This window comes from Aythya fuligula, chromosome 1, assembly GCF_009819795.1.
Source record: "Aythya fuligula isolate bAytFul2 chromosome 1, bAytFul2.pri, whole genome shotgun sequence".
NCBI classification, from domain to species: Eukaryota; Metazoa; Chordata; class Aves; order Anseriformes; family Anatidae; genus Aythya; species Aythya fuligula.
Window position 1 is genome coordinate 88,481,218 of NC_045559.1, and position 27,999 is coordinate 88,509,216.

The window sequence follows — 27,999 nt, forward strand, 5'->3', positions numbered from 1 at the left end:
CAGACTTTTGAAATTGATTGTATGAGCTTTACTTACCTCATGCTTTAATTATTCTTTATCTTCATGTGACCCTACTGACTTTTCTTGGCAGGCTCCCTGTACGATGACAGAACGTCATCTGTAGAAAAACAAGATGATGCTGTGCTTCCAGGCCAGGTCTACACATATGTGTGGGAGATAACAGAAGAAGTTGGTCCAAGAGAAGCTGACCTTCCTTGTCTTACTTATGCTTATTATTCTCATGAGAATGTGGCAATGGATTTTAACTCTGGTCTGATTGGAGCACTGCTTATCTGCAGGAAAGGTAATGAAACACTTTGACTACTGTAAGGTAATGTAGGCTTATTTTTTAATAATATTAATGTTCAAGTCAAACGTGTTTTATAGACAGCAGATGGCATGGACTTGGATCTTGACCCTTTCCTGTACAAGGAAAGGATTATACAAGGGCACTCTTCTCACTGACAGACATCTGTTCAATTGCAGAACTTGCCTACTCATTATTACTGAACAGGAGTGTCATTAGTACTAACCATGATCCTCCTGAAGTTTTATTTATTTATTTATTTATTGAGAATTGGTGCTTTTAGTATTAGAACAGAACACAGTAATTAGTTGGAAGGGATCACTTAGTCCAACTGACTGACTGCTAACTAAACGTTACGTTATCAAGAGCATTATCCAAATGCCTCTTGAATGCTGGCAGACATGGGCATCTGCCACCTTCCTGGGAAGCTTCTGTGTTTGACCACCCTCACAGTGAATAAATTTTTCATAATGTCCAGTCTGACCTGGTGCAGCTTTGCTGGTCCTGCATGTCTGCATGGCATCAAGACTTCCTCTTTTTCCAGCTCTACCCTGTCCAGCAAACTGACTTGGGGTGAGCAAGTGTTTGGGAGGGGACACAGCTGACAAGCTGAACCAAATTAGTAAAAGATATTCCCTACCATGTAACATCATGCTCTACAATAAAAAATGGAGGTAGAGGACAAAGAAGCGGTGGGTGGAGGTGGCAATGGCTTCCAAGGTGAATTTTGCTTAGACTGGCTGGCATTGGTCTGCCTGCGGGAGATGATGAGTGATTTTGTTCATTTTTGCATTCATTTTTTTGTTTGATCATTTTTTCCTTTTTCCTTAATTTACCGCTATCTTAACCTACAAGTGTTTTTTTTTTTATTCTTCTTTCTGTTCTCTCTTCCATCCTGCTGCAGGGGATGGGCAGGAAGTGAGCCAGCAGCTGTGTGGGGGCTTGCCTACTGGTTGGGGTTAACCCACCACAGTCTGACACATTATGAGCATCATAGATTGTGTAATGTGGGAAGGTTAGAAAAGGGGACTTTTGAGTTAATGCATTGACTGAATGAATATTCTTTGTATGACAAGCAGATAAATTCCTCTGTTGATCTGAGAGTCCTTCTTTGCAAGAATACAGGAGTTTGTAGCCTGATAAAAGTGAAAGAATTATATAAAGATAGCTGTTTCCACTGCAGGTGCTTCCTCCTAAGTAGAATAATCTGTAACCTCACAAATTTTCAGTTCCGGCAGTCCAAATAACATACATTTTAGTCTTTAATTATGTACATTTACTGAAAGTAGCAAATTGAAGTTTTTGATCTGAGCAATCTATAGAAAGAATTGGTGAAATCACACCAGTTCTGTGTGGCAGTTAATTATGCCTAAAATTAATTCTGCTTATGGATAGAAATCTCACCTGCATCACAAACTCAACTTAATAGCTTCCTATAACTGATCCAATTCTGCGGTATTTGTGATTCTTTTATACGCAGAAGTTTTTTTGCTTTTTAAAGGAACTGATGATCTCATTGTGGTGCTTGAGAAGGCAGTGTTCACACTGCAGATGGCTCAGACATCATTCTTCTCTTTGCCGTGTATCTCAGAAGAGAAGCCAGAGTCCGACTGTGGACAGAAGGCTGTTTGATTCTCCCATTCATTAAGGTGCTATCTGCAGTGCATTGCCAGAGTTGTCAGAGTCAATTCATTGCATGTTTTTAATCTTCCCTTGGATATTAGAGACTTTGGTTCCATGGTTACCCAAACCCAAAAGCAGTGGAGAAGTCAAATTAGTTTATGATCATTATTAAGATCTTTGGTTCTTGGGCAAGCTCAGCCAGCACATGGTAACAAATGAAGCAAGCTCATTAAATACACAGAAATGCCGTTACATTGATGTGGAAACTACTCTACTTCTGCTTCAAATTGAGATCTGTTGTTTCTTTCTTCTTCATAGGAAGCCTCAATGAGGATGGGTCCCAGAAACTTTTTGACAAGGAGTATGTACTCATGTTTGGTGTTTTTGATGAAAACAAGAGTTGGCAAAGATCAGCATCGCTCAAATACACAATTAATGGGTATGCTAATGGAACATTACCAGGTACTACTCAAAGCTTGTGTGATGTGAAATGAACATTAATGAAGACTGAATGTGAATATGAAATGAATGCGGCTAGAAGGAAGTTATGCTATATTGCTGATAAGAAGAACAGGATTACTAACTTAAATAAAAAATAAAATATTTTTTACTCAGCTAATGGGGAAATAGTGATGTGGCTAGGCAAACTGCTGATTTTAAAGCATGTGGAACATAGTAAATGGAAAACTTCCTGTAAGTGAAAAATCGGTTGCTGTTAAATCAGATAATTAAGTGGGAAGACCTTGAGGGTAGTAATAGGATGATTTTGTTGCTACTGTTTCCCCTTATCCTAAGGAACTACTTTCATACCTCCATCCAGTCCATCAAGCAAATAAATGACTGTTTAGAGTGTTTTGTTTTGTTTTAAACAAATACTGGATAGGATGGTTACTTTCACTACATTATGTCCACTACACACAGCATCATTCTTTAGCTTGGATCATTTTTTCAAACAAGGACAGTTTGGTGCTCTGAAAGAGAGCTACTGGCTTTCTTCCTCCTTCATCTCACTGTAAGTCAGGTTGTCACTTGCACGTAAGATTTAAATATCTACATGTATCTTCCACTGCAAGCTTCTGAATCTTCCTCTTGTTGCAATTGCTAACCACAGGTATCAGAGATTTATTTAATGTTTTGAGCAAAGACTCATTTCACACCTAGTGTGGCATGGGTAATTTGTATGATTTGCCTATATTCTGAACACTACTCTCACTTTTCTTTCAGATTTAGAGGCTTGTGCATATGACAACATTAGCTGGCATTTGATAGGAATGAGTTCCAAGCCAGAAATTTTCTCTATTCACATCAATGGCCAGGCCATGGAACAAAGACATCACCGAATTTCTACTGTTAACCTAGTGGGAGGAGCATCAACCACAGTAAACATGACAGTGAGCGAAGAAGGAAGGTGGCTGATTTCTTCTCTCGTCCAAAAGCACCTGCAAGGCAAGGAAACATCTATTTATTAGGCAACTGTAGAGTTGTCCTCTTCTTCTTTATGTCCCAAAGAGCTTCTGTTCTGCAGTGGTACAGTAACCGTGTTTCAGATGGTTGTCATTTCACTAAGAAACCAGCAGAGAACAGGGCATTTTGTTGGAGCTGGAACTGTAAGATGAACTAAAAGGTGTTCTTACCTGCAGCTTTACTGCTGTGTGCAGATCACAGAGCAGCAGTGAATCTGAACTTGAGCTTCTAAGTTTGTGAGCTGCTCAGATGAGCAACATTATAAAATAAGTGAGGAACTGCCTGTTTCCTGAGAAACTGAACACTTTTAGCTATGGACCACTCAATGTAAAGAAAATACTTGCTCCTTGTCATTTGAAAGTGGGTATAATTAGTGATCAAAACTCTGTTTTAAAGAATGAGAGAAATCTGTCTTATGAGAGCTGGAAGACATATATTTTGAAGGGGGGCAGGAAGGAGGAAAAGTAACTTTCTATCAGTTCAGCCTTTTTCAAAAAGGATTAGTTGAGAGAGCTGCTGTATTCAGTTTGATTAATGTGGTTTCCTTAGAGGCCTCCCCATCCATATAACCTATATGGATGCAGCTTTTTTAAGCCTGAGAAGATAACAGTTGTGGACCAATGCTTGCAGGCCACCTTAGCTGAAGAGATGAGAAATGCAATTGAAATGGTAAGATTTCATAAAATGGAAAAATCACTGTGGTACTCTTTTTTTTCAACTAGCTGGAATGCATGGCTACCTCACCATAAGAGACTGTGGGGACAAAGAGGCGAAGAAGAGTCGTCTCTCCTATAAAGAGCGCCGTATGGTCAAGAACTGGGAATATTTCATTGCTGCAGAAGAAATCATTTGGGATTATGCCCCAAATATTCCAGACAGCCTTGACAGGTAAAATAATATTTTGTCAACATAATAGAGAATGTTAGTACAAAATCACAGAATAATTCAGGTTGGAGAGGACCTCTGGGGGTTGTCTCACCTGAAATTGTACTCAAAGCCATGCCAACATCAGTTATTTCCAACTGCAAAATTAGACCAGGTTGCATATCATTGAATTTTCAAGGCTGGGGACTCCTCAGCCTGGGCACCTTTTTAACCTCACAGTGAAAAAGATTTTCCAACATAATCTATTGTTATGTAGCAGCTTGCATCCACTATTCAAATTTTATTGATCAGTTTGTCTTTTCCTTTATTTTTAAGACACTATAAAGCACAGCACTTGGACAACTTCTCGAATCTCATTGGTAAAAAGTATAAAAAGGCTATTTTTAGGCAATATACTGATGGCACCTTCACCAAACGTCTGGAAAACCCTCGTCCCAAGGAAACTGGGATCTTGGGCCCAACTATAAGAGCTCAACTTAATGACAAAGTTAAAGTAAGTAACATAAATTCAGAGATATATACTATAGCATAATTTTTCTGTTGGGCACAGTTACATGAGAACTAGTTTGATTATTTTTTGACAAATCATATAGCTAGTGTTATAAATATTGGCCTTATTAAAAGGTATAATGATGCGTGATAGTGTTTAGGTTAATTTTTTCAACATTCTGTCCATAATTTCCATGATTGTGCTTTATTTTACAAACACTATTCATTTACACTTTTTGTGAAGTATATTTTTATGTTGACAGTGGTCCAAAATTTAAAAAGTCAGACCCTGTTGGACTTCTGGGGAAATGTAGATCTGAGGCTGAAATTAATGATATGCTCACTCTTTTTTTTTTCTTCTTTCTTTTTTTTTTTTTTTTCTGGCTGTTTTAGACAATGTTACGAACTTTTAATAGTTAAATGTTCTTTTACTGAGTTATCAAATGAAACTACAAAGCATCATAGGCTTGTGCTGCTGTTTTGCAGTATCACATCCACCTGCCTTTTGGTTGTCACTTAGGGATACATCACAAGGTTTCCTGGCCTTTCGTTGCTACCATGATTCTGAATCTGAATTTAGCACGGTGTTCCTTCCTTTTTTTTCCCTGATTTTATCATGAGTAGATAGGACATCTTACCTTTTTGCTCACCTCCCCTTTGATTCCTGGAGTCCGGGAAAAGACAGACTTTTAAGTCAGACTTCTCTCATACTGTAGGTAATTAAGAATTTAAGTCAATAATTCCAAGTATTTCCTGAAGCAGTATGTGCCTAGAATCTGGAAGAACAAGTGTTCTTTTTAAGTTTTCCAGAAAGTTTGTGTAAGAAGCTGAATTTCACTTAATGGACTCTACAAAGTGTAGAATTTGCGAGATCCTGACAAGTACCAGCAGCCTTTAGACATTGGATTTATAATGTCAGACAATATTTAAGGTATCCCTGTGCCTTTCGAGCTCTTCCAGAGCTGAAACCAGGCAAATTCTACTGTAGTTGAATCTTTTGGTTATATGTTTGGACACAGATTTGTGGGGTACTGAATTATTTTTGTCTTGTTTTGTCTATCAATACAGATTGTGTTCAAAAACAAAGCCAGTCGACCCTACAGTATTTACTTCCACGGAGTGACACTTTCAAAGAACGCAGAAGGAGCTAATTATCCTCTGGATCCCACAAGTAAGAAATCTGTGGGTCATGTTTTACATACCACTAACTGTTGCAGAGGGTCTCATTGCTTTGAAAGAGATGCTGTAGATAGGAATGCATGTCTAGGAGACCTGAATTCTATGCTCTGCCTCTGCTGACCTGTTAATGTTGCTTTATAGAGAAACCAGGGTAGTATGTGCAAAGCATAAACAACTGTTCTTTTTTTGGTGTCTTGATTTTCTGTTCTTGCTTGTGATTTTAGAAAGACCCAAATGTTCCTGCTGAATTTACCTCAGAGGTAGCTTGAAATGGTATAACTACACCAATTTCATTAAAGGGTGCAACCTGACGCTGTATAAAGGTCTGTCTGTAAGTTTGTATCATTATTGTTTTCCCTCTATATTTTTTCCTTAGGCAATGACACCCAGAGTAAAGGAATTCAACCAGGGAATACCTACACTTATGAATGGCAAATTGCTAAAACAGATCAACCCACTGCACGGGATGCACAGTGTATTACTAGGCTATATCATAGTGCTGTAGATATTGAGAGAGATATAGCATCTGGACTGATTGGCCCACTTCTGATCTGCAAAAGTGAAGCACTGACGCAGAAGGGTGTGCAGGTAACGTGTCTGGCAACCTTTTGGAGAGATTTTGCTTATTAATTTATCTACAGTGAAATTTGGTTTTGCTTTGATTTAGAGAAGTGTCTCGTGAAGAGCAATCAAACTAATATTTTTCTGAAGAAATCACTTGAAGATGTAGTAATCATCCACAGTTGTGGACGAATTATATTCTGATTTTCTTAAAGCAGCATTTCAACAAGAAGTCAGCCTGATTTACAAGTCTGTTCCTAGACTTGATGCTAATTTTTCCTGCTGCTATTATGCCTTCATACTCTAAAGACATTCAGACCTGAGCTGGTTCTTGTCTGTCAGACCCTATTGAGTTACATCCATGACAGTCTCAGGCATCACTAAATCTAAAGCAATGCGACAGGATGGGAGAGTTCTGGGAGACTGATTCTCTATTTGCCATTCATTGAAATCTTGCTGGCAAAGACTGGAGCATTGCTTTGGAGAAAAAAAATGTCAAAAACTTGTGCTCAGGTCAAACCAGAAGGCTGGTCCTTTTACAAACTGCCCTGTTGCATACCATCTGCATGTAAGTAGTGCTAGTGGCTCGCTCAGTGCTCCACCTCAGGCTGGCTGCTGCACTGTCATCCTGAAGTCCTGACCCTCTACTCCCTTTCATTGACCCCTTGAATCACACTTACCACAACTCTGTTGAAGCTGACGTTGTTTACATAGTAAATAAGATAGTAGAATTGAGTACTTGAATAAGTGCCTCTGCTCATAAAATGCAATTGTGCTCTGTTGGTTGTCTTCCAGAAAAAGGCAGATGGGGAGCAGCATGCAATGTTTGCTGTGTTTGATGAAAATAAGAGCTGGTACATAGAAGATAACATCAAGGAATATTGCAGCAGCCCTGCCACTGTTAAAAGGGATGACCCCAAGTTCTATAACTCGAACATAATGCACAGTGAGTGGGATATCAAACTGAAGATTATGAAAGCTCATGTGAGCCTGAGCATTCAGTGATTGATTGATCACAGATGTAGTGCAATCAGGGAATTCTGTTGCCAACACTGGGCTGGCTTTCAACCCAAGGCAAAGGCAAAAGTTATTCAATTTTGATGCAGTTCTCTGCTAATTTGGAGATGCTGTTTCCAGAGTTGGAATCCCCATCAAGGCTATTGGGGTTTCAGCCCTGTGCCAGTCTCTCTTTGAGTGTAAATATGAGTCCCATTCAGTGGACTGACATTGAAGAACGAGAGACTTTCAAAGTCTTGCTCTTTAGTTTTAATATTGGTGAGGCATGAAAATATTGAGCCACCTTTTATTTTGCTTTCGTTTTAGCAATAAATGGCTATGTGTCTGACAGCAGTGAAATCCTTGGATTTTGCCAAGATAACGTGGTTCAGTGGCATTTCTCCAGTGTTGGCACTCATGATGACATTGTCTCTGTTCGTCTTTCTGGGCATGCTTTCCTGTATAAAGGAAAATACGAAGATGTGTTGAACATTTTCCCAATGAGTGGAGAATCAGTCACAGTAGAAATGGACAATGTTGGTAAGTGGCAAGACTGCAGTGTTTATTTGACAGCTCCTCTAAGATACTATTTTATTCTCTAGTCTGTAAAGATGTATCCAGATTGAAAAGGTTTTCAGATAAACATAGTGGCATAAAATCATGATTCATTCCCCAATGCTACTGATATGTATACAGTTTTGTTGGCTAAGCACATAGCATAGTGGTTGTTTGTGTTTTTCTTGTTTTGTTTTTGTTTTTTTTTCACTTCACAGTTAGAATTAGGGTTAGCAACGATTGCTTTAAGGCATTTTAAGACTGTCCATGCAAACAACCCAATATGAAGTCCACTGCATAATTCCCAACTTTGATTCCCAGCTTGTCCATCCAAAGTAACCTAAAATGAGCCAAGATTGTCAAATTACACTGGTCATTATTGAACAAAGTGGCTACGTATTACCTCTAGGCTTGTGGTCATTTAGCAGCAGTGAAGTCTGGCAGCCTGAATCAGATCATTAGTTCATCAGTATCTATGTCAATATCTAACTAGGATTAATACCAGATCTTGAAAAAAGTGGTATTACAACCCATGTAGTCCACACATAAGGAATTAGCTATGAAAGGATAGAAATATGTTTCTCATTGAAGACTCTGTCCAATGATCACCTTAAAATCTCACAGGGTCTAGGTATCTTTATTTAAAATATCAGTGTGCTTTTTTTCCTCTCTTTTGTGTGTTTGAATAACTGATTATTTTTGTCCTCTAGGTTTATTTTCAGTGATCTTACAATCTCAAGACCTTATCAGTTAAAAATGCATTGTATGTTAAGAGTTGTTTTTTTTTTTAATTATTGTTCAAGTCTGGGGGATTATAGTAACTCCAGCAGACTTGCTGCAACTTCACCAGTTGCAGGGCTGCAACTGGTAGCAGGGGCTGCAGGGCTGGTTCTCATTCCTCACTCCCAGCTGCTGTTGTGCAGCAGGTTTTATCCATCTTTAATCTGCTCTCACAGAGGCACAAACCAACAGTGGTTATTGGCTCAGCTCTGGCCAGCAGCAGGTCCCTTTGGAACTGTCTGGAGCTGGTTCGGGTCTAACATGGGACACCTTCTGGATTCTTCTAACAGAGGCCACCCCTGAAGCCCCCTGCTACCAAACCCTTGGCACGTAAACCCAATACACGACATCCTTCTATCTTCCATCACTTCTGCTAGTTCCAAAAGCAAGCTGCAACAAGCAAAGAACTTGATCTAATGCTGTTTAAGGAATCGGATTTGTATTTTGTTCTCTGCATATCCTAGTTTCAAATGGAGGAGTTTATCTTCTAACTTGATTTAATAATTCCTCCTTGGTTTAATAATTCCTCCAAAACCTAGTCATTTAGACGCTCAGATTGGCAGCTTAATATTTTATGTCCATATTAGAAATTCAAGTTACTTCATTTTTTGAAGATCATCTATCCTTTATGCATTCATAAGCTTTTAAAATGCTGTGTTTGTCAAAGGTTTGTCTATGTTTTCTCAAAGTGTTTGTTTTGTTTGAGTTCTTTGTGTGCGGCAATATACGTAACATGAAAGACAGCTTAAAATTAAAATTTTATCTCAGAAGACCAAAATCTTGGATCCTGCTGTAAACATAGGATTCTTTATATAATTTATTTCTTTTTCATGAGATATGTTTGGACTCAGATCCTTGGTGCACCTTAATCACTGGAGATCTCCATCTGTTATTTATTTGCTGTTGTTTATTTACATGTATTGATTATTTTTCACTGCAGTGGAGCTCATAGGAATCCCAGCTGAGGATTAGCAGTCTGCTATAACAGTTGCTGTAGAAACAAACCCAGCAACTTGCCCTGACCGTTTACACAATAGGCAATATCCGCTCCAATAAATACTGCATATTAGAAAAACATTTTTTTTATTTTGTTTGCAGGCACTTGGCTTTTAGCATCCTGGGGTGCCCCAGAAAAGAGTAACGGCATGAGGCTGAGATTCAGAGATGCCAGATGTGAATACGAGGATTATTCTTCGTTTGAAGTTGTAGATGTCACATACACGAAGACTGATAAAAAGGCTGCTTCCACCTCAGCTGAAGAAAATGTGGGAGAAGAAGCAGAGACAGATAATTTTGAAGATGATTACCAGGAAGAGCTGGCTGCTCTGTACTCCATCCGAAGCTCAAGGAAGTCAAAAGGAAATGAAGAAATGCAAAACCTCACAGCACTGGCCTGGGAACACTATGAAGACGCTGCTGCAAGTTCTACGGTGGCTGGTGACTCAGGTCTGAAAGTTATAAACACCAATGAATCCACACAGCTCTTAGAAATTCATACCACTCCTCTTCCCCAAGTTGAGGCTGAAACATTCCAGTCAAATTACACATCAGTGACAGCAGAAAAGGATTTATTTTTAGCTAGCACCAGTGATGGAAAGCCTGACTTAGTATTTGAGAACAGAAGCCAAAGCAGTTATGCAATAGATCACAGTAACATGTCTGCAGCTGAACACTTGCTGAGCAATGGGGAAGCCCAAATGGAAGTTGCAGAAGAGCCTTTGACTAATGGAAAGGACAGTAAATTTTCTTCAGAAGAACATCAAACAGAAAGCACAGGGAAAGGAAATGACAGCATTAATAGTAAAAGGAAAAAGCGAAGCTCACTGGCTATTAAGTTTTACTCCATCCAAAAGATGAATGCCCTTCTAAATCATGTAAGAAATAAAAATGCTTCATTTTCTGACGAGACAAGTGCACCTCATTCCATGCATCACACGGAGAACACCACCAATATAACTTCTGTGGGAGATGGACAGCTTCCAAGTGATTACGATGATGAACTGGAAGAGGAGGAAATGAAGGAGGGAAATGCTATGCAAGCAGTTAATTTGACACTTGAATTGGATGTCTTTGTAGAAGGAGACGAGTCTAATGCATCCAGCCTCTCTGAACTCGAATTATCCAAAGACAAACAAACAGATACTTTCTCTTTAGATCATACTTTGGGCAATGTAAGACCTAATTCCAGCCCTGCACTAGTGAAGAACTTACTGGAAGCATCATTGCCCAGGACTGTGAAGTATTCATCCAAAATGACAAATGAGGAATGGAATTTGGTGTCCGCAAAGGAGAGTCTGAGATTAGAGGCAAACTTAGATAAGTCTGTTAGTGGTAAATTCCATCGTGGTGGCAGAAATGGTACATTATTCATAAATAAGCATATGAAGAAGGATGACAGGTTCTCAGGTCTAATGGGAGGAAAGCGCAAAGGCAGCCACCGGCACCCAACTCTGAAAGGAAAGCGGGGAAACAGGAATGATACTTTGAGTTCATCTGGAGCCCTCATCAGGATCCGAAGGAAAAAACAGGAATACCCCAAAACTGCTCACTTGTTGAGCCCAAGGAGTAAAAAATCCCAGAAATTCCCCAAACCTGCAGCAGAGTTTGGCCGCGCACTGTTTCCGATTGAGGCCAACCACACAGCGCCACCGTGCTGCACCAACACCACAGAGGCGCTCAGTGAGGCCAGCCACGGGGGGCTGCCAAATCACACACTCTCGCCACGGCAGTTTAAGCCATCCATTGTGATTGGTCTTCCCCATGGCAATGGAGACTATGAATATTTTTCAGGAGAATATTACGCTGAGGATACGTCAGGTGGTGAATATGAATACCATTATGTGAGCTTTGATGACCCGTACATGACAGACCCAAAACTTAATATCAAAGAGCAACGTAACCCAGAGAGCATTGCTGAACATTACCTGCGTAGCAGAGGGAATGAGAGGAGATACTACATTGCAGCCAAGGAAGTCTGCTGGAACTATGCAGGATTTAAAAAAAGGTTTGGCTAAATCCTTTACATTCTTTTTGCATACCATCCTCATATGTAAAATTGAAAATTCCTCTGTAAAATTGAAAAATCCTCTGTAGTACGTCAGGAGGGAAACTTCCAGTTAGTTTTGTTATACTTGGACAACATGTTTTATGTCCTTTAATTTTTGGATTCTGTAGTAGAGACAGCATAAAGACTTCCTTGCACAAAGCCTTTCCAGTGTTAATTGGGCTAACTGATTTAATACATGAAGGACGTGCTTAGAGGCAGCATGAAATCACACAGTTTCTAGCACTAGCAAGAAGTGATTCTGGTGTCTCAGTTATCTCTTGTAAAATTAGATAATACTTTCCAACCTTACAAGGTCATGGCACTGAAAAATACATGCAAAATGATTAACCATGCTAGTGATGGAGGATGCCTTATATTTAAAAGTGAAAGCAAAGCTGCATGAATTATAGCAGTGTTGTTCTTACTGTTTAGAGAAATCAGAAGGTGACGCAGACCCTAACATTGAGGATTTTTCTTTTTTTTTATTTTTTTTTTTTTGACAGTGCCCCCATGCCACAACAAAAAGTATGTGACTTGAGAGAGGCTCATACTAAAAATTTAACTTAGTTCATCCAAATTAGGGTCACTGTTTATCCTACAATGTGTAGAATTCCTAGTAATTTTTTCATCAAAAAGCTGAACTTTGTGGTTCTTGAAATGAACAAGACCAAAATGGCCTGTTTTGCCACAACTTCAGTTTTTATCATGAGCAGAAAAAGCAGGAGCAAGGAAACTGTCAGTACAGAAAAATCAGCTCTGAAATATATTATTTTTCAGATTGAATTTCTAATTTATTTGAATGATATTTTCCTCACTCTTTCTGTATCCTCCGGGTTTATTCCTGCCTCACCTCAGTCTGTGTAAATGGCATTTGTAAAAATAGCAGAAACCACAGACAGTTTCTCAGTGCGCTTGGAAAAATAAAGAAATCCTTATGCTCGGAGCACTATACAGACCTCCCCAGTGCGATTCATTCTCAGCTGCTATGATGTACATAGTTTCAGTGAAGTTAACAGAGCCCATGGCATATGCAGTGTCAGTGTGCTGGAGAGCTGAAAACTGTCATATTAGGTGACATAGGTTAAGTTTCTATTTTTGCAGTACTAGTAATAAGGCAATGTTTATATTTTATCAGAATAATAACCTCCTGATGCTTCTATTTAAGACCTAACGAGTGGTCTGAGTGATTAAAAGCTTACTGGTTCTTGCCATCTCTGCTTTTGCAAAATACAGATATAATTAGATGTAAAATGTGTTTGTTAATTTTCTGGAGATGGTACATCTATGAGAAAGTAAGGTGTAGGTAGCACAGTAAATCTGAGCTAAGCTCTGATTTAGCTTATCGAGGCTAATGGTAAAAAAGGGAAACAGAGCTTAGATGGGTTTCCAGAGGCTATCTGGAGTTTTTGCCACTGACAAATGACCAAATCTTTGAAGGATCTCATGAACTCAAGAAGAAGAATTGCTTAAGTATTGTAAGTTACGGTTTTCAGAATCCTCTGATATTTGTGTACTTATTTACATTCTGAAATGTTTCTGTTGTATGAGTACTCAGATTTCATCAGAGCAATTTCCAATTCACTTGTATGACTTATTATTTTTTTTCTGGTGGGAATTTCCTTTCAGTACAATGAACGACAAAGCCTGTAAAGATGGTACCACATATAAGGTGATTTTTCAAAGGTATACAGATAGTACCTTTACAACTCTCCAGGATGAAGGCGAATATGAAGAACACCTTGGCATCCTGGGACCAGTTATCCGGGCTGAAGTGGATGATGTAATCCTAGTAAGTCACTGAGTATGTGTACAAGACAGGAGTTTCATGGTGATCTTAGTGTGATATAAATGGGTCTGAAAATACCACATTTTACAAGATGATAGGGAAGTATTTTTCAGAGCTAGAAATTGCATTGTGGACAGAAGAGCACAGTGAGCACAATTTGTTGTTTCATTGAAGGGGTAGGATCCCCCTTTTCTCCACTATCCACAGTAAATTCACTTCTGTTTTTCTAGTTTCCAACCATTAAATACTCCTCACCTTTCTCCATTCAGTCTTCCAACACACAAGGATGGAGTACATACAGTAGATCTCATACATTTCTGCTTATTTCCATGAGTCGTATACAATAGGAACACATGGAGCTACATTAAAAACATGAGTATGAAGAAAGTCTACTTTAGCTTGGGGAGGTAAATATGGAATCTCCCTATCCTCATGTCTCTTCTCTGGGACAAGAGAGAAGCACTGATTTCAGTGCGAGTGACACATACAGAGGTCTAATGTTACTATTTGCTTATCTTGCGCCCTTCTTTACTGCAACCACGCAGCAAAACGTAAGTAGAAACTCCCTGCTTGCTGTAAACAAGCATACCCAGAAGTGAAGGGCAACAGCAAGAGACCTAGGAAACTGGGCTCAGTAGAAGACAGGGAGTTGGCTCATGTTTCCTACTTTGTAATTAACTACCTGCATTGAAGTATGTGACTTTGCATGGAGATCTCAAAAGAAATCCCTGCCAACTTTGACATGAACAGTGTGGCCTGTAGTCATACAAATCCTGACCCTGGTTTGAGGCTATTGAAATGTATTGTGTAGGTGCTGTGGTTTAGGCCTGAATTTGCTCAACGGATTTTTTTTTTCCTTTTCTCTAGGTTCATTTTAAGAATCTGGCATCCAGACCATATTCTCTCCATGCCCATGGACTCTTCTATGAAAAGTCCTCTGAGGGAAGCACTTACGATGATGAGTCTACTACTTGGTTTAAGGAAGACGACAAAGTTCAGCCAAATAGCAGCTATATATATGTATGGTATGCAAACAGGCGATCAGGACCTCTGCAGTCAGGAGCAGCTTGTCGGTCCTGGGTCTACTACTCTGATGTAAATCTGGTAAGGAAATTGAAATAGCCATTGATAGCATTGCAATCGATCACAAAATCATTTAGGTTGTAAGGGACCTCCTGATATCATCCAGTCTGATACCCCCTCACTGACTCTGGCAGAATCAGGTACAGTGGGTTGTCCAGGACCATGTGCAGTCAAGTTTTGAACATCTCCAAATGATGTTACTATACAGCTGTGGAAATTTCATAAGATGCAGAACACTTTTTAGATATCTGTCCTTTTTATCTGGCCTAATGTTCCCATCTGACATTTAATCTCTTACATTCAGCTAAAAGAGGATATATGCTATTGATAGATTCAAATTAGGAAACTCTAGTTGAGATTGAGCAGAGGAGAGTAAAGATACAAAGCAGTGGAAATGCAGGCCCCTTCCCTCAAAGTTTTAGGACCCAATGCATTTCCATAGAATGTTATGCTTTTTGACATCTTTTGGGAAGTCCACTCTTATATTTAATGTGGGTTTACTACCTTCTAGGAGAAAGATACTCACTCAGGTTTGATTGGACCAATACTGATCTGTCAAAAAGGAACCTTGAATACGTCAGACAATAAAAGAACATCCACCCGAGACTTTTTCTTACTTTTTATGGTCTTTGATGAAGAGAAAAGTTGGTACTTTGACAGACGTTCTAGAAGATCTTGTACTGAGAAGACCCAAGGAAATCAACAATGCCACAAATTCTATGGTACTTATTTCCTTTTGTCAAGTATGCAGTTTATTGGGGTAGAAGGAAAGGTGTTAGGGAAGTTTTCTCAGCTTACCCTACCTTTGGACATGCATAAATCCTGCACATTAATTATGTGAATGTTTTTGTTGTTGTTGTCCTCCATTTTACCTGTAATAGTCATAGTTTTATATGCAAAGATTATCATTGGCTGGAAAATTGATACTAAAATCTAGAAAGGACATGTTAGACAAAGTTTCTACAGCAAGATTCTTTCACATGCATTTACCCCCTGCATTTAAAACAAACAAAACTGTTTTCAGAAAGAAGCTAATACTCTGGAAAAGTGAAACCTGCCTGAATTGTAGAAGTACAATAATAATTTGGCAAATCAACTAGTTCTACTGAAAGAATTTTAAGCAGTCCTAGGACAGCCTTGCATATTACCTTTCTGTGGATACAGAGATTTTAGTTATGTAGAGTTAAGTAGCTATGTGTTGAAAGGTGATCTGTTGTTCTGTTTGAAATAATGGTCATTAATGAAAGCCTATGAAAATCTGCCCATTATGTGAGCTGTCTTTAAAAAATCTGATGTTTTTGTGCCATAAATCTTAAGTGATCATGTTTGAAAAAGGCATGTTGAAAAGTAGAATCTGCCATTGAAAATGTGGTCTCTAAAATCAGTTATTAATCAAGGGTGTCAGTTGTGACAGAACACATCATTATTCTCCTACCTGCCACATGTTGCAAGCAAACTGAGCTCAAATTCTGTGATGAGGTCTAGGGATTTTCTGAATTGATGGTACATAGACTATATTGTGTAGCACTTTAGATAGGAAAAAGTTATATTTTTTCCCCAAATACATTACTTCGTTAAATATTTGACTCATTTTAATAACTGCATTCTATCACTTTATAAGACGTATTTTGTGGAGTGTATCCTTACCAACGGTACGTTCTTTTTTAGCCATTAATGGAATTACCTACAATTTGCAAGGCTTAAAGATGTATGAAGGTGAACTGGTCCGATGGCATTTGCTGAATATGGGAGGGCCAAAAGACATTCATGTTGTTCATTTCCATGGACAGACCTTCGTTGAACAAGGAGAGCCAAAGTATCAGCTTGGGACATACACACTCCTTCCAGGTAAGTATCAGAATAAATTCTAAGGGGTGATGATTGAAGTCTGTCATAATTATACCAATGTAAGGGAGAACAGAAGTTCGCTTTGGGCACAGGGAGAAAGAGTCTGAGGGCACTAACAGTTCAGTTGTCAGTGATGGTAAAAACTCATCATTTTGCATCTCCCTTAAGGTGCAAAGGTGCACTTATTTTAAGAGGGGGAAAGCAAAGGTAACATTGTCTTCTGAAACTGGAGATATGAGTAAACTTACAGACAAAACAGACAGTATGGGCAAATATCTTCCTGTCAGATGGCCAGGGAGGTATATGGAAGATGAGTAGTAGAATGAGCTATAGCACAATTGACACAGTGGTGATAGTTACTGCTTTCTCTGCTATGTTTAGTGGGTTATTTAATTTTTCTGGATCAGGCCACAGTATGATCTTTAGTTTAACACCCAACCTCACTAACATCAACCTTACAATAACGCTAACACTTCTGATATGTTTCTTTCTTCCATTTTTTTCAAGGCTCATTTCAAACAATTGAAATGAAACCACAGAGACCTGGCTGGTGGCTTCTAGACACTGAAGTGGGGGAATATCAGCAAGCGGGAATGCAGGCATCCTATTTGGTTTTAGAGAAAGGTACTGAACTAAGGTATTTTTTGTCTGGAGGAGCCAGGTTGTAAAGTGATGTCTTCCCTCTCAGGATTGCTGAAACAAATCTGGGAGATGTTTTCAATGAGGAAGAAAAATATTCAGCCTTTAGCATAATAGCTTTGAATTTGTTGTGGTGTTTTGTTATTTTTATTTATTTATTTATTTTTTTCTCACAGTGACCAGTAGATTAATCTATTGAAAGAAATTTCAGAGATTTATTTTGGTCTTCTCTGGGAAAAGAGTGGTGATGTTACAGTATTATTAAGAATTGTTCTGAGTGCTGTTTTAGAACATTCCACCAAGATGTACATTGGAATAGACAACTTTTTTAAAACAAACTTCTTGTACTCTCTCTAGAGTGCAGGATTCCGATGGGTCTGGCAAGTGGACTTATACTTGATTCACAAATCAACGCTTCGGATCATATAGGTGAGTTAATAGTTAAAAAAGTCTGGGCATGCTACTGAACATCCCCAGCAAAGTACTGCAGTTCCATATTTTTTTTTTGCATCTCATGATACTTTGTAAAAGATCAGTTCATTAATGAATCAACTTTCAGGTTAAAAAGCTCTTCAATTCTGTAGGCAGAGATTGTGACCTGTACTAGGTAGGCCTCATCATTGTATTCCAACACTGTTCTGGGTCTTCTGTCAGCATTATAAGCCTGAGAGTCAGGAAGTCCTCTGTCATGGGTCTGCTGGATGACATGGAACAAATCTAGCTTCAAATTTTTGTCTTCTGGGTTCCCTGCTTGAGAATCAACACCAAATGTTCAAAAAAAAAAAACAAACACTGAGATTTGCATGTCGTATGAGCTGTGAAAGTGCAAAGTGTATCTGTTATGAAAGATTTGGGAAAGTATCATCTAGAGCAATCACAGTCTTTGATTTACCAATTTTATTCCTGGTATAAAATTGGTATCATTTGATAAGAAATATTGATTGGATTCTACATAGACAGTGGCAAAAGAAGATACACAGGTTATTCACACAAGCAGAAACACACCATTTCCCTTGAAATAACAAATAAATTACATATTTTGAAGAATTTGCTGTGGATGTAACTGCATTTTTTCATATTCTTCCCCCCTTCTTGTCCCATCCATTCCCAGTGTTATGAAGGCTTGAAAGCTGATTCATATATATTCAACATCAGTTCTTAACGTGGAAACTTCCTTATGTATAGGGGAACTCTGCCATGAATATGGCAATATAGAGCATGTTTTGTCTGATTCTGCTTGCAGCCAAAACTTGTTTAGCCAACTCTAGACCCTGATCCCAAATGAGTAGAGTATATTACATAAAATGCTGTTATTTTTTTGAAGTTATTCTTCTAACTATAAAGCTTTGTAGAGTAATAGTTGACTTGCAAATGCTGGCTATGTCCAAATTCTCCCCCCTTCCCCCCCCCCCCCCCCCCCAACAGATCTGAAAAGAACTGAAGCACTTAAATTAGCATCTCCTTAAATTCTTGCTTTATTCATATTTTCTCTGTAGACTATTGGGAACCTAAGCTAGCCCGATTAAACAATTCTGGAACATACAATGCTTGGAGCACAACAATGAAAGATGATCTCCCTTGGATCCAGGTATAAAACAACACGTGCTTGGCCATCACTGAGTCTGGGCATGGACATACAGTCCTGTGTTGTGATTTTGTTGTAACTTTTGTTAGAAGGTCAAGCTGCTCTTGTTCTTGCAGAGAAGACTGCTGGGGAAAACTGAGAAGATGCAACAAGTTTGGTGATACCATAAATTGCCCATCTCCTCTGAGTAACCTCATCTGTAGTGTTATTGAGGCTCAGTTCCTGGACAGTTACCCTTACAATTTAGGCTGTAGCCATTTTGTGGGCAAATTAAGTCATTATTTCCACTACCGTTTTTTTCTACTGTCTACCTAACAGTTACATATTTATTTTTATGTAGGTTTGTTGGGGGATCATTTAAAGTGTAATACTCTCTAGTATTACTTCAGATAGTTTTGGAGGTTTTTTGTTTTTACTGGATGTTCCTATGTGCAGTTTGACGCATTACGGGGAAATGAAGCTTATGTGATTATGGCTTCAAGTACTACATTAATCAGTTGCATCACTTCCATCTTCTATTCCAAACACTTTTGCAACAGATAGCCAATTGAAACCCGTATCTACAGAATGTAGCTAATGTCTTAAAAATCAAACGAAAATGTGCAGTTGGGAGAAGAGAGACTCAAACTAGTGTTGCAGCATAAGTTCAACAGGTTGCTGTTACATTTGGCTTGCTAATGTTTGACATGCTATCAAGTTAGTGGAGGTGAAGTAGGGGAACTGTAAAAAAATGTTGAGAGAAGAAATAATTTAATAAGGGACGTGGTAGTGAGAAGCTGAGGTTATTGCAGGAAAGCATGCAGAGATGTGGGGTGGAGGGCATATGACAGAGAATGAGTTCCACTGGTGACAGGAACGTCTTGCTAATTTTTTCTTGGGTGCCGAGTGCTTGGATCTGTTGTCAGAATGGATGGTGGCTTTCTAGCACTTCAGAACGTCATATTTCATTTCTCAGCCTGAATATCCAAAACTAGAGTTGGCTTATGAAAATATGAACCTTGACTTTCTCTATACTATTTTCGCCTATCTGTAAAATGAAGATAGCAATTCTGCCTAGCACAGGTGAAGATATTCTGAGGTGTCTTTGTAGTGCTGTGGTGAACACTGTGAAATAGACTCTGAAACTAAATACACACAGAAATTCACAAATATTAGTGAAAGCATTTGTTTGGACTCTGCCATCTGTTTGTATTCCTCCTGAGAGTATTAGTGTTGTGGGTACAAAAATGCAGGGCTCAAAGCAATTGTGTAGATGCCAAAGAATGACGCTTACTTCACTATTCAGTATTCACTTTATAAACACTCTTTTTTCCTAGGTGGATTTTCAGAGACAAGTTCTGTTAACGGGGATACAGATGCAGGGTGCCAAGCAATTTTTAAAGTCCTTGTACATCCAGAAGTTCTTTATTGCATACAGCAAAGACAAACGGAAGTGGAAGACCTTCAAAGGAGACAGCTTTCAAGCACAAAAGGTCTGTACATGCTATGGGGGTTGCCACAACCTTGGTAACCTTACTGGATGATGCAGCGAGGTGATAACTTTATTTTGGTGGTCTTCAGAGACTTTAATAATATAGTGCTTGAATCAAATTATCGAATAATCACATTCAGACCAGAGGACAAATTACAAATTGAGGAACCTATGAGGCTGGAGTTTAGATCAGCTCTCTAACCTTGACTGTAGATTCTGGCTTTCTTACAAACATCTCTCCCTATTTTTATTTCTGAAGCCCACATTGGCTTTTTGAAGCAAGCAGGAAGATGAACTAAAAATTAGGCCTACCAGATCCTGTTTCCTTTCTCTTCCTTCCAGCTGTCACAATGGTTGAATTTTAAACTGTCTGAAACACTTGCAGGAGGCCCGTGTAATAAGAATGGTCATACCCTGCAAGAGGCTCGTTTTATGCCTAACCCTACCAAATACAGCTCCATTCCATTTACTCTGAGGTGTCTGTGGTGGAACTCCTGAATCAATAATCTATTATCTTACCTCTCCTTTTGCCTCTACTAATATGTTCCTACAGTTCTATATAGCGCATAGCAATGGGTTGTTTATGTGAACTGAGGCCTACAGGTGCTTCCAAATGTGCTAAGGTGGAAGTGTGAAATATTTCAAGCGGCATAGGATGTCACAGGGGAAGATGCTAGTGGCATAAAAGACTACTTTCATAACAGCGGGGGCTTTCAGTTTGTGTTTGCATTATATTAACTACATGTGATTTTTTTTTAATAGATTTTTGAAGGTAATTCTGACGCCAATAGTATAAAAGAGAACATCATCGATCCCCCTATTATTGCTAAGTATATCAGAGTCTACCCAACGCAGGCCTATAACAGGCCTACTCTTCGCATGGAGCTCCTTGGCTGTGAAGTAGATGGTAAGAACAGATCATGTGTTGGTGCTTCCTTTCTGGATAATTTTTGTGCTAATAGGTTAAATTAAACTGAAATTGCAGGTGTTCTCAGTTCCAACATTGTTGCTGAAGCTATGTCTACTTGGATGAACAGAACTACAAGGCACTTCTCTTAACAGGTTGCTCTTTGCCACTTGGAATGGAAAATGGAGCGATCAAGAACAGCCAGATAACGGCCTCATCTGTTAAGACATCCTGGTTTAACACATGGGATCCTTTCCTTGCTCGTCTCAATCAGAAAGGAAAGATAAATGCCTGGCGAGCTAAGGTAACAAGTGAAAAAGAGGGACAAGGGCAAGGCAGCTACTGTTAATAAATTTGTGCTGCCTGTGTACTTGTGGGATTCCTGCACACCATGTCCAGTGCCAAGTGGACTTCACAGCTATTACTTACAGCTTACTTCACAGCTCTTTTGTCATCCTTTGAGAAGAAGCCCATTTAACTCTCTTTCACTAGAAATCTTGTTAAGCTTTTGGCAACAGCACTGAAATCATATTTTGGAGAGATTGATGGTGTCCTTTGGGCCAGAGCCTGCAGCACTTCCCCGCAGAGAAATAGCCCTTTTAATTTCAGGAGTTGAATACAAATTGAATATTTGGCTCCAGGGGGTTAAAGAAACCCTTGCTGGATTGGTCGATAGGCAGAGCAGCGTAATGGATGTGGGGCTGCAGATTCTGTGGTTCATTCTGCCACTGTTCTGCTGAATGACTTTCAGCAAGGTGTGTGAGCTTCTATGTCTGCAAAATGGAGCTGCATTTATTTACAAAGCACCTGGAGACTTGCTCGAAGCAACTGTTTTCTAAAGTGTTTGGTATTAGTATTATGTACAAGGCACTTTGAATTTTGCTGGAAGCTACTGTTTTTGTATAAGCATTTGGTATTTTTGTGATATATTGCATTTTAATGCTGGAGAGAGAGAGTCTGCTGCACCATGGTCTTCTCCGTTGGCTGCAGGGGAATCAGTTCTGGTGCCTAGAGCACCTCCTTCCCTTGTGTCTGCAGGGTTTTTTCTCTCACATTTTTGTACTCCTCTCTGACAGCTCCTGTATGTTTTTATCCTTTGGTTATCACAGAGGCATAACTAGCATTGGTCATTGGCTCAGCTTTGGGTCCAGCTGGAACTGGCTCTATCTGGTTTGGGGCTCCTGGTCTTTTCTCACAAAAGCCACCCCTGCAGCTCCCCCCTACCAAAACCTTGCTACATAAACCATTGAAAATAATGTGAAAAGACTCCAAATACACTATCTGCAGTGAATAAGTTAGTTGTATGGGTCACCAAGAATGTTTCTGACTTTAGCATAAGATAGTCTTAACTATCTTTAAACAAGAATTTTCAATTAAGCAAATAAAGCATTATTTGCTTTCAATTAAGCAAATAAAGGCATAGACATGTTTGCTAATAGATAACCCTTTTTATCAATTGTAGTCGAACAACAACCAACAGTGGCTGCAAATCGATCTACTCTCAATTAAGAAGATAACTGCTGTTGCTACCCAGGGGGTCAAGTCCATGTCATCTGAAAACTTTGTGAAAACCTATGTTATTCTCTACAGCAACGAAGGCTCAGAGTGGAAATCCTATACGGATGGTTCAAGCTCAGTGGCAAAGGTATCATGCTCTGCTCAGACAATTCTGTCATTGCTTGGTTTTAGATTCTGAGCACTGTCAGGGCCCAAAAGCAGAATAGCCAGCCAAAAAGATATTCTCACAGGACACTAAATTGTTTGGGAGCTGGGGTTACTACAGATAACTTCATAATAGCCATCTGATTTTTCACAGTAATTTACAGTAATAAAAGGAAAGAACACCAAATCCATAGAGTCAACAGTGTGATAAAAGGAACTGATGTAATGAGTAAAGGAGGGCATTCAATTTGAATGCACAAGGGCTTTTAATTTGAATGAACAAGGGATTTTCCAAGGCCTCTTTCCAGCTTTCTTATTTTTGCCTTTATTTTGTAATTGAAATTAGTGAGCAGTTATGTTGTAACAGATCTGGAAGGCTCTAGGTACACACAGCTGACAGGGTACTTTATATTGTTACCTGTATCACTTTACACCAACCTGACCCACAAGGGCTGTTAGTGGAGGTAAAATAACCCAAGTTTGGTTTTGTTGTCCATCCCAATTAGAGTGGTAGCTTTTGTGATATGGATGGAAACAGAGGCTGTTTATTTGCTCAGATATTGATATTGCTGACCTAAATAACTTCGACCCAGCATTTTAGGAAGAGACTGGATCTTAAATAAGAGCAGATAATATAATATAATAACTCTTAAATAAGAGTTAACCAGTCCATCCTGTCCTGGTTGGCTAACGCAACAGCTAGGAACTATTTAAAAAGAAAAATCAGCTTATTTTTAATGTGCTGCCTTTTTACTAATTGTGTGTTTTGTATTTGCAGGTTTTCTCAGGTAATGAAAACAGCGATGGACATGTCAAGCATTTCTTTAACCCACCCATCCTCTCCAGGTTTATCCGCATTGTTCCAAAGACATGGTATCATGGAATTGCTCTTCGGGTAGAACTCTTTGGGTGTGATTTTGATGGGGGTCTGGCTGCAAAAAGGACTGAAAAATCTGGGAGCTCTTAACCCTTCTGCAATCATCAAGCAGGGCAACTTTAAAAAAAAAAAAAATCCTTAAAGCAATCATACTTAGTAGTTTGGATGTGTGCTTCATCAAAGGACCTAATGTTTTGCCAACAAGAATTGAGAGGGTTCTTTTGCAGATAGTTCATTCCTATAAATATACACTTCAAAAAACAGATTCTTTTCTCTAAAGAAATAGCAGTCTCTTCTGTTTTATATATCACTTCTTCATCCTAAGCAGTATAATCTTGCTTTTTACTTAATTTTAAGTTCTAAATCCCTGGGAACAGAGACTAGCCTTAGTCCTGAGCCCTGATTGCCTCCATTTTGTAATGCTTCTGCAGCATAGAGGAAGAATAGACAGCTACAGGCAGATGTTCTCTGTACATAGTGCTTGAGATGGAAAACAAATGCAGATACGGAGCTGTCGTGCTGCATTCCTGCAATGCCTAGGTAAGAAGAGATAGTAGGGGTAGTCTCACCTCCACGTGTCTTTTATGTACAGTATGACAAAGGTAGAATGCATCCCAGTACTGAGGCATATGCAGTATCCCTTCTCTGAGAACGTGGCTTCACATTATCCATTTGGTTCTTACATACCAAGCACACTGGAAAAACTATTGGTTACACATCGTTTATCTTCAGTGTCCTGGCAAGGGGAGGAAGAGTCAGCCATATCTTTCTTTCCCAGAAGCGAGAAGGGAATTGATTTACCCCAGGTCATGGAATGGCAGTGGCAGAACCAGAGGGAAAATCCAGAACTCCTTACTTTCAGTCTCATACAAACTTTTAGACTATGAGGAGCTCCCTGAATAGGTAGCATTGAGAACTTCAGCTGTTGAGAATACAACCTGGTGGTAGCGGAGCAGCAGATCAAACTGGATAATAAACACCTGCATCCTATTTAGCACTGACAGTGCTTTCACTAGAGGAGCTACTCTTGTGTGTAGAGTGTACACATATTTTTCCCAGGATGACTACATTTAGTAAAAATACAAAAGCAGTCCATGAATTCATTCCAGCAGTTTTAGCTAGGCTTTCACTAGTGTCATTGGATTCTATCCTGTAAATTAATTGCAAAACTGATTTATCACATGGTTTCCTTGGGAAGGGTGGAATTTTTGAAGTAGTTTGTCTTTGATCCTCATATAGTATTATCCAAGTTATTTCAGTAGTTTTTCAAATCTTGCATCTTACAGACCATTCAAAATAAAGATATAGAAAAGGAGTGTCAAGAAGTATACAACTAAAATATTTTTTCCTTTTTTTTTTTTTTTTTTTTTACTATGTCACAAACTTGTCATTTTTCACTGGAAAATAAAGATAATACTGCAGCATGAAAACCATCAATATTTCAATATTTTAATTTGTATATTTGCTTTGACAGTCATACCTCTTTGGCAATAATTAGTGGAAATTTGCATCACAAAAGTAAAATTTCCTGCTCAGTGGGAAATTTCAGTGCTAATTAGAACTAACTTCAAATTGTGAAACTGTATGGAAAATTGTCTCATCTTAGAAAATATTAAGAAACTGATCTTTTAATGGTGCTTAATTTATTTTTGTTTGATGCAATGATGAAACTGCAATAAAAGCCCCCTTCACTTTTTTTTTTTTTTTAAGTAATTTAAACTGTAGAGAAAAGTTTCACCTGAGAATACAAACAACGAATGCTAGCTAACTTTGGTCGAATTAGAATTTTGTGTGATGAGTGCTAAACAAATCTATGTTTAAGAAGGCCACGTTCTTAAACTAATTACTTATTTATAACCTTTATTATATACATGTATGTAAAGTTAGACAAGTGCAGAGCAGGACTAAATACATCTGCATCAGTGTTCCAAGTTGGAGGCTCTGCTTCTGCTTGCTAATGGATGGGGCAGTGGTCAGTTTGGGGTCAGCTGTCCTGGTTGTGTCCCCTCTCCACCTCTTGTGCACCCCCAGCCTATCACACTGGGGAAAAAGACAAGACCTTGGCACTGTGCAAACACTGTTCAGCAGCAGCTAAACTACTGGCATGTTGTCAGCATTGTTTTAGTCACATATCCAAAACACAGTACCATATGGGCTGCTCTGAAGAAAATTAACTCCATCCCTGTCGGGCCTAGTACAGTCTCTACTCCTTACTCCGTAACATTTAGATCATGCTCAATTCCTATACTACAATACATCAAGATCCTCATTAACCACCACTTCCCTTCTCATCTGTTGATACCTACACAGATGTTATTCCCTTAGCCTGTGGTCTGTCCCAGTTAAATGTCCAGTCATAGCCCATGACGCAAGTTCCATCTGCTAAAGTAGCTGCTCAGACGTGGTGCATTGTGTTGAGTTACTACACGCCAAACCTAGCTCAGGTCAGGTCACTGCTGTGCTTGCCTGGCTTTTTGTGATGCTCATTCTCTGTTGGTTCAGGTGGTTCACATTGTGGGACTTCCTATAGCATGCAACTCAAGGCATGGGTTACAGCAGCGTGTATCTGCTTCAGTGTGGACTTCCTCAATGGTCACAGTCCCTTTGACTGCAGTTCATGCTGGAGTTCCTGTATGTCCAGTGTGGCAGCATTGCCCAGGCCACCTGCCAGCCTGGGCACGTGGCCATTGCTGTTATCACAATATTCCTGGGAACAGCGCAGTGAGATGATAAGGGCTCAAACAGCAGAAGTCAAAACTAGTCACTAACAACAAGCACTAGACTCTAATAAACAGCGAGGCCCAGGACCCTGCTAATTAGCAGTTAAACAGCTCCAACAGCTATCAATTCCATCTGGCACACTGATCTGTCATTGTCTTGGACCCCTTTTGCCACACATTGGGCAAGGAGCATGGCAGGTTGACCCTAGCCAGCAGCAGAGCTCCAACCCAGCCACTCACACACTGCCCCTGGCAGGATGGGAGAGAACTGAAAGGACAAAAGTAAGAACAAGCTGTGGGTCGAGACCAAGACAGTGTAATAAGCAGAGCTGTGCATGCAAGCAAAGCAAAGTCAGGAACTGATTGACTATTTCCCCATTGGCAGGCAGATGTCCACCCACTTTGTGGAAGTTGGGGTCTCAGCATGCACAGCGGTTACTTGGGAAGGCAAATGCCATGACTGCAAATGTGCCTCCCTTCCTCCTCCTTTCCCTCAGATTTTATTGCTGAGCACGATGTCGCACAGCACGGAATATCCCTTTGCTTAGTGTGCATCAGCTGTCGTGGCCGTGTCCTCTCCCAGCCTCCTACCTCTCACTCCACAACCTACCTGCTTCGGGGGCAAAGTAGAAAAAAGGAAAGGCCTTGACACTGTGCAAACATTGTTCAGCAATAGCTAAACCATTGGTGCCTTGTCAATACTGCTCTAGTCACAAATTGAAAACACAGCACCCCGTGGGCTACTCTGAAGAAAATTGACTCCATCCCAGCAAGACCAAGCACACAAAGTATTTCCATATGCAAATGGAGGGGTCAAGTTCTTGGTCTAGGTTTACAGCAAGACGTGAAAACATATCTGTACTGGATCTGCCATACTGAAGGTAAGCTGTGTTCAACGAGCCCTTAGGTGACTGGAAAACAAAGAACTTTTATCATGTCTATGAAGCAGCCAGCTTAGGTTGAATCTGCCAAGGCTTTTGGAAATATGTAGTAAAAATGATCAGGTTTATACCACCTTTTACACACCACAGGATGAAATCCTGCGTACATTGAAACTAATTGTAAAATACGTAGGGAGAGCAAAAACTCCTGCAGTTCTCTAAAACTAAAAAAACAGAGATGCGTATCACTACATGAAACATTAACAAACACACACTTTTGGACCAAGGGAGAAACGTAGTATCAGAGTTCAGAGTATTCACATCTTGCCAATATGTCACACAGGACTCCGGGTGGGTGCCTTTATGCTGGCCTTTTGATCCAAACCCCAGCGTTAACTGTTTGTAGCCTCAAATGGCGTAGTAATGGAGTTGCTGCTCTGTAGTTCCAGCTTCCAGGAGGCTGCAGGGTGTCCAAAGCAGAGCATCCCCAGACAATAGGAAGGGATGGGTGCACATGAATCCCCATGCTTTTCTCACTAGGTGCCACTATGTTTCCTTTTGCTTTCCAGAGGTGGTTGTGGCTGGACTACAGGCAGAAGCTGTGAAATTGGTCATGTCTGCATGTCGGTGGGAAGTGAGGAGGAAGTGTGTGTAA

At 39.6% G+C, this 27,999-nt stretch overlaps 1 protein-coding gene across 1 annotated transcript; it reads left to right on the plus strand.

Annotated features, from left to right (window-relative positions):
• The first annotated feature begins 213 nt into the window (after window positions 1-213).
• F5 (coagulation factor V) lies at window positions 214-27,999 on the plus strand. The gene is made up of 23 exons (XM_032193347.1): window positions 214-304; window positions 2,249-2,392; window positions 3,155-3,376; window positions 4,117-4,282; window positions 4,595-4,772; window positions 5,837-5,939; window positions 6,324-6,535; window positions 7,304-7,454; window positions 7,832-8,044; window positions 9,938-11,843; window positions 13,512-13,674; window positions 14,539-14,775; window positions 15,266-15,476; window positions 16,423-16,602; window positions 17,110-17,226; window positions 17,599-17,670; window positions 18,738-18,829; window positions 20,143-20,298; window positions 21,060-21,204; window positions 21,360-21,508; window positions 22,667-22,849; window positions 23,645-23,654; window positions 27,914-27,999. Exons 1-23 carry the CDS (start codon window positions 256-258, stop codon window positions 27,997-27,999), a joined length of 5,145 nt encoding a protein of 1,714 aa, XP_032049238.1. The 5' UTR covers window positions 214-255.

Coding starts and splice junctions, on each gene's coding strand:
- F5 (XM_032193347.1), top strand. CDS start 256: ATGGATTTTAACTCTGGTCTGATTGGAGCACTGCTTATCTGCAGGAAA. Junction 4,283..4,594: donor ATTCCAGACAGCCTTGACAG/GTAAAATAATAT, acceptor TTTATTTTTAAG/ACACTATAAAGCACAGCACT. Junction 7,455..7,831: donor TAACTCGAACATAATGCACA/GTGAGTGGGATA, acceptor CTTTCGTTTTAG/CAATAAATGGCTATGTGTCT.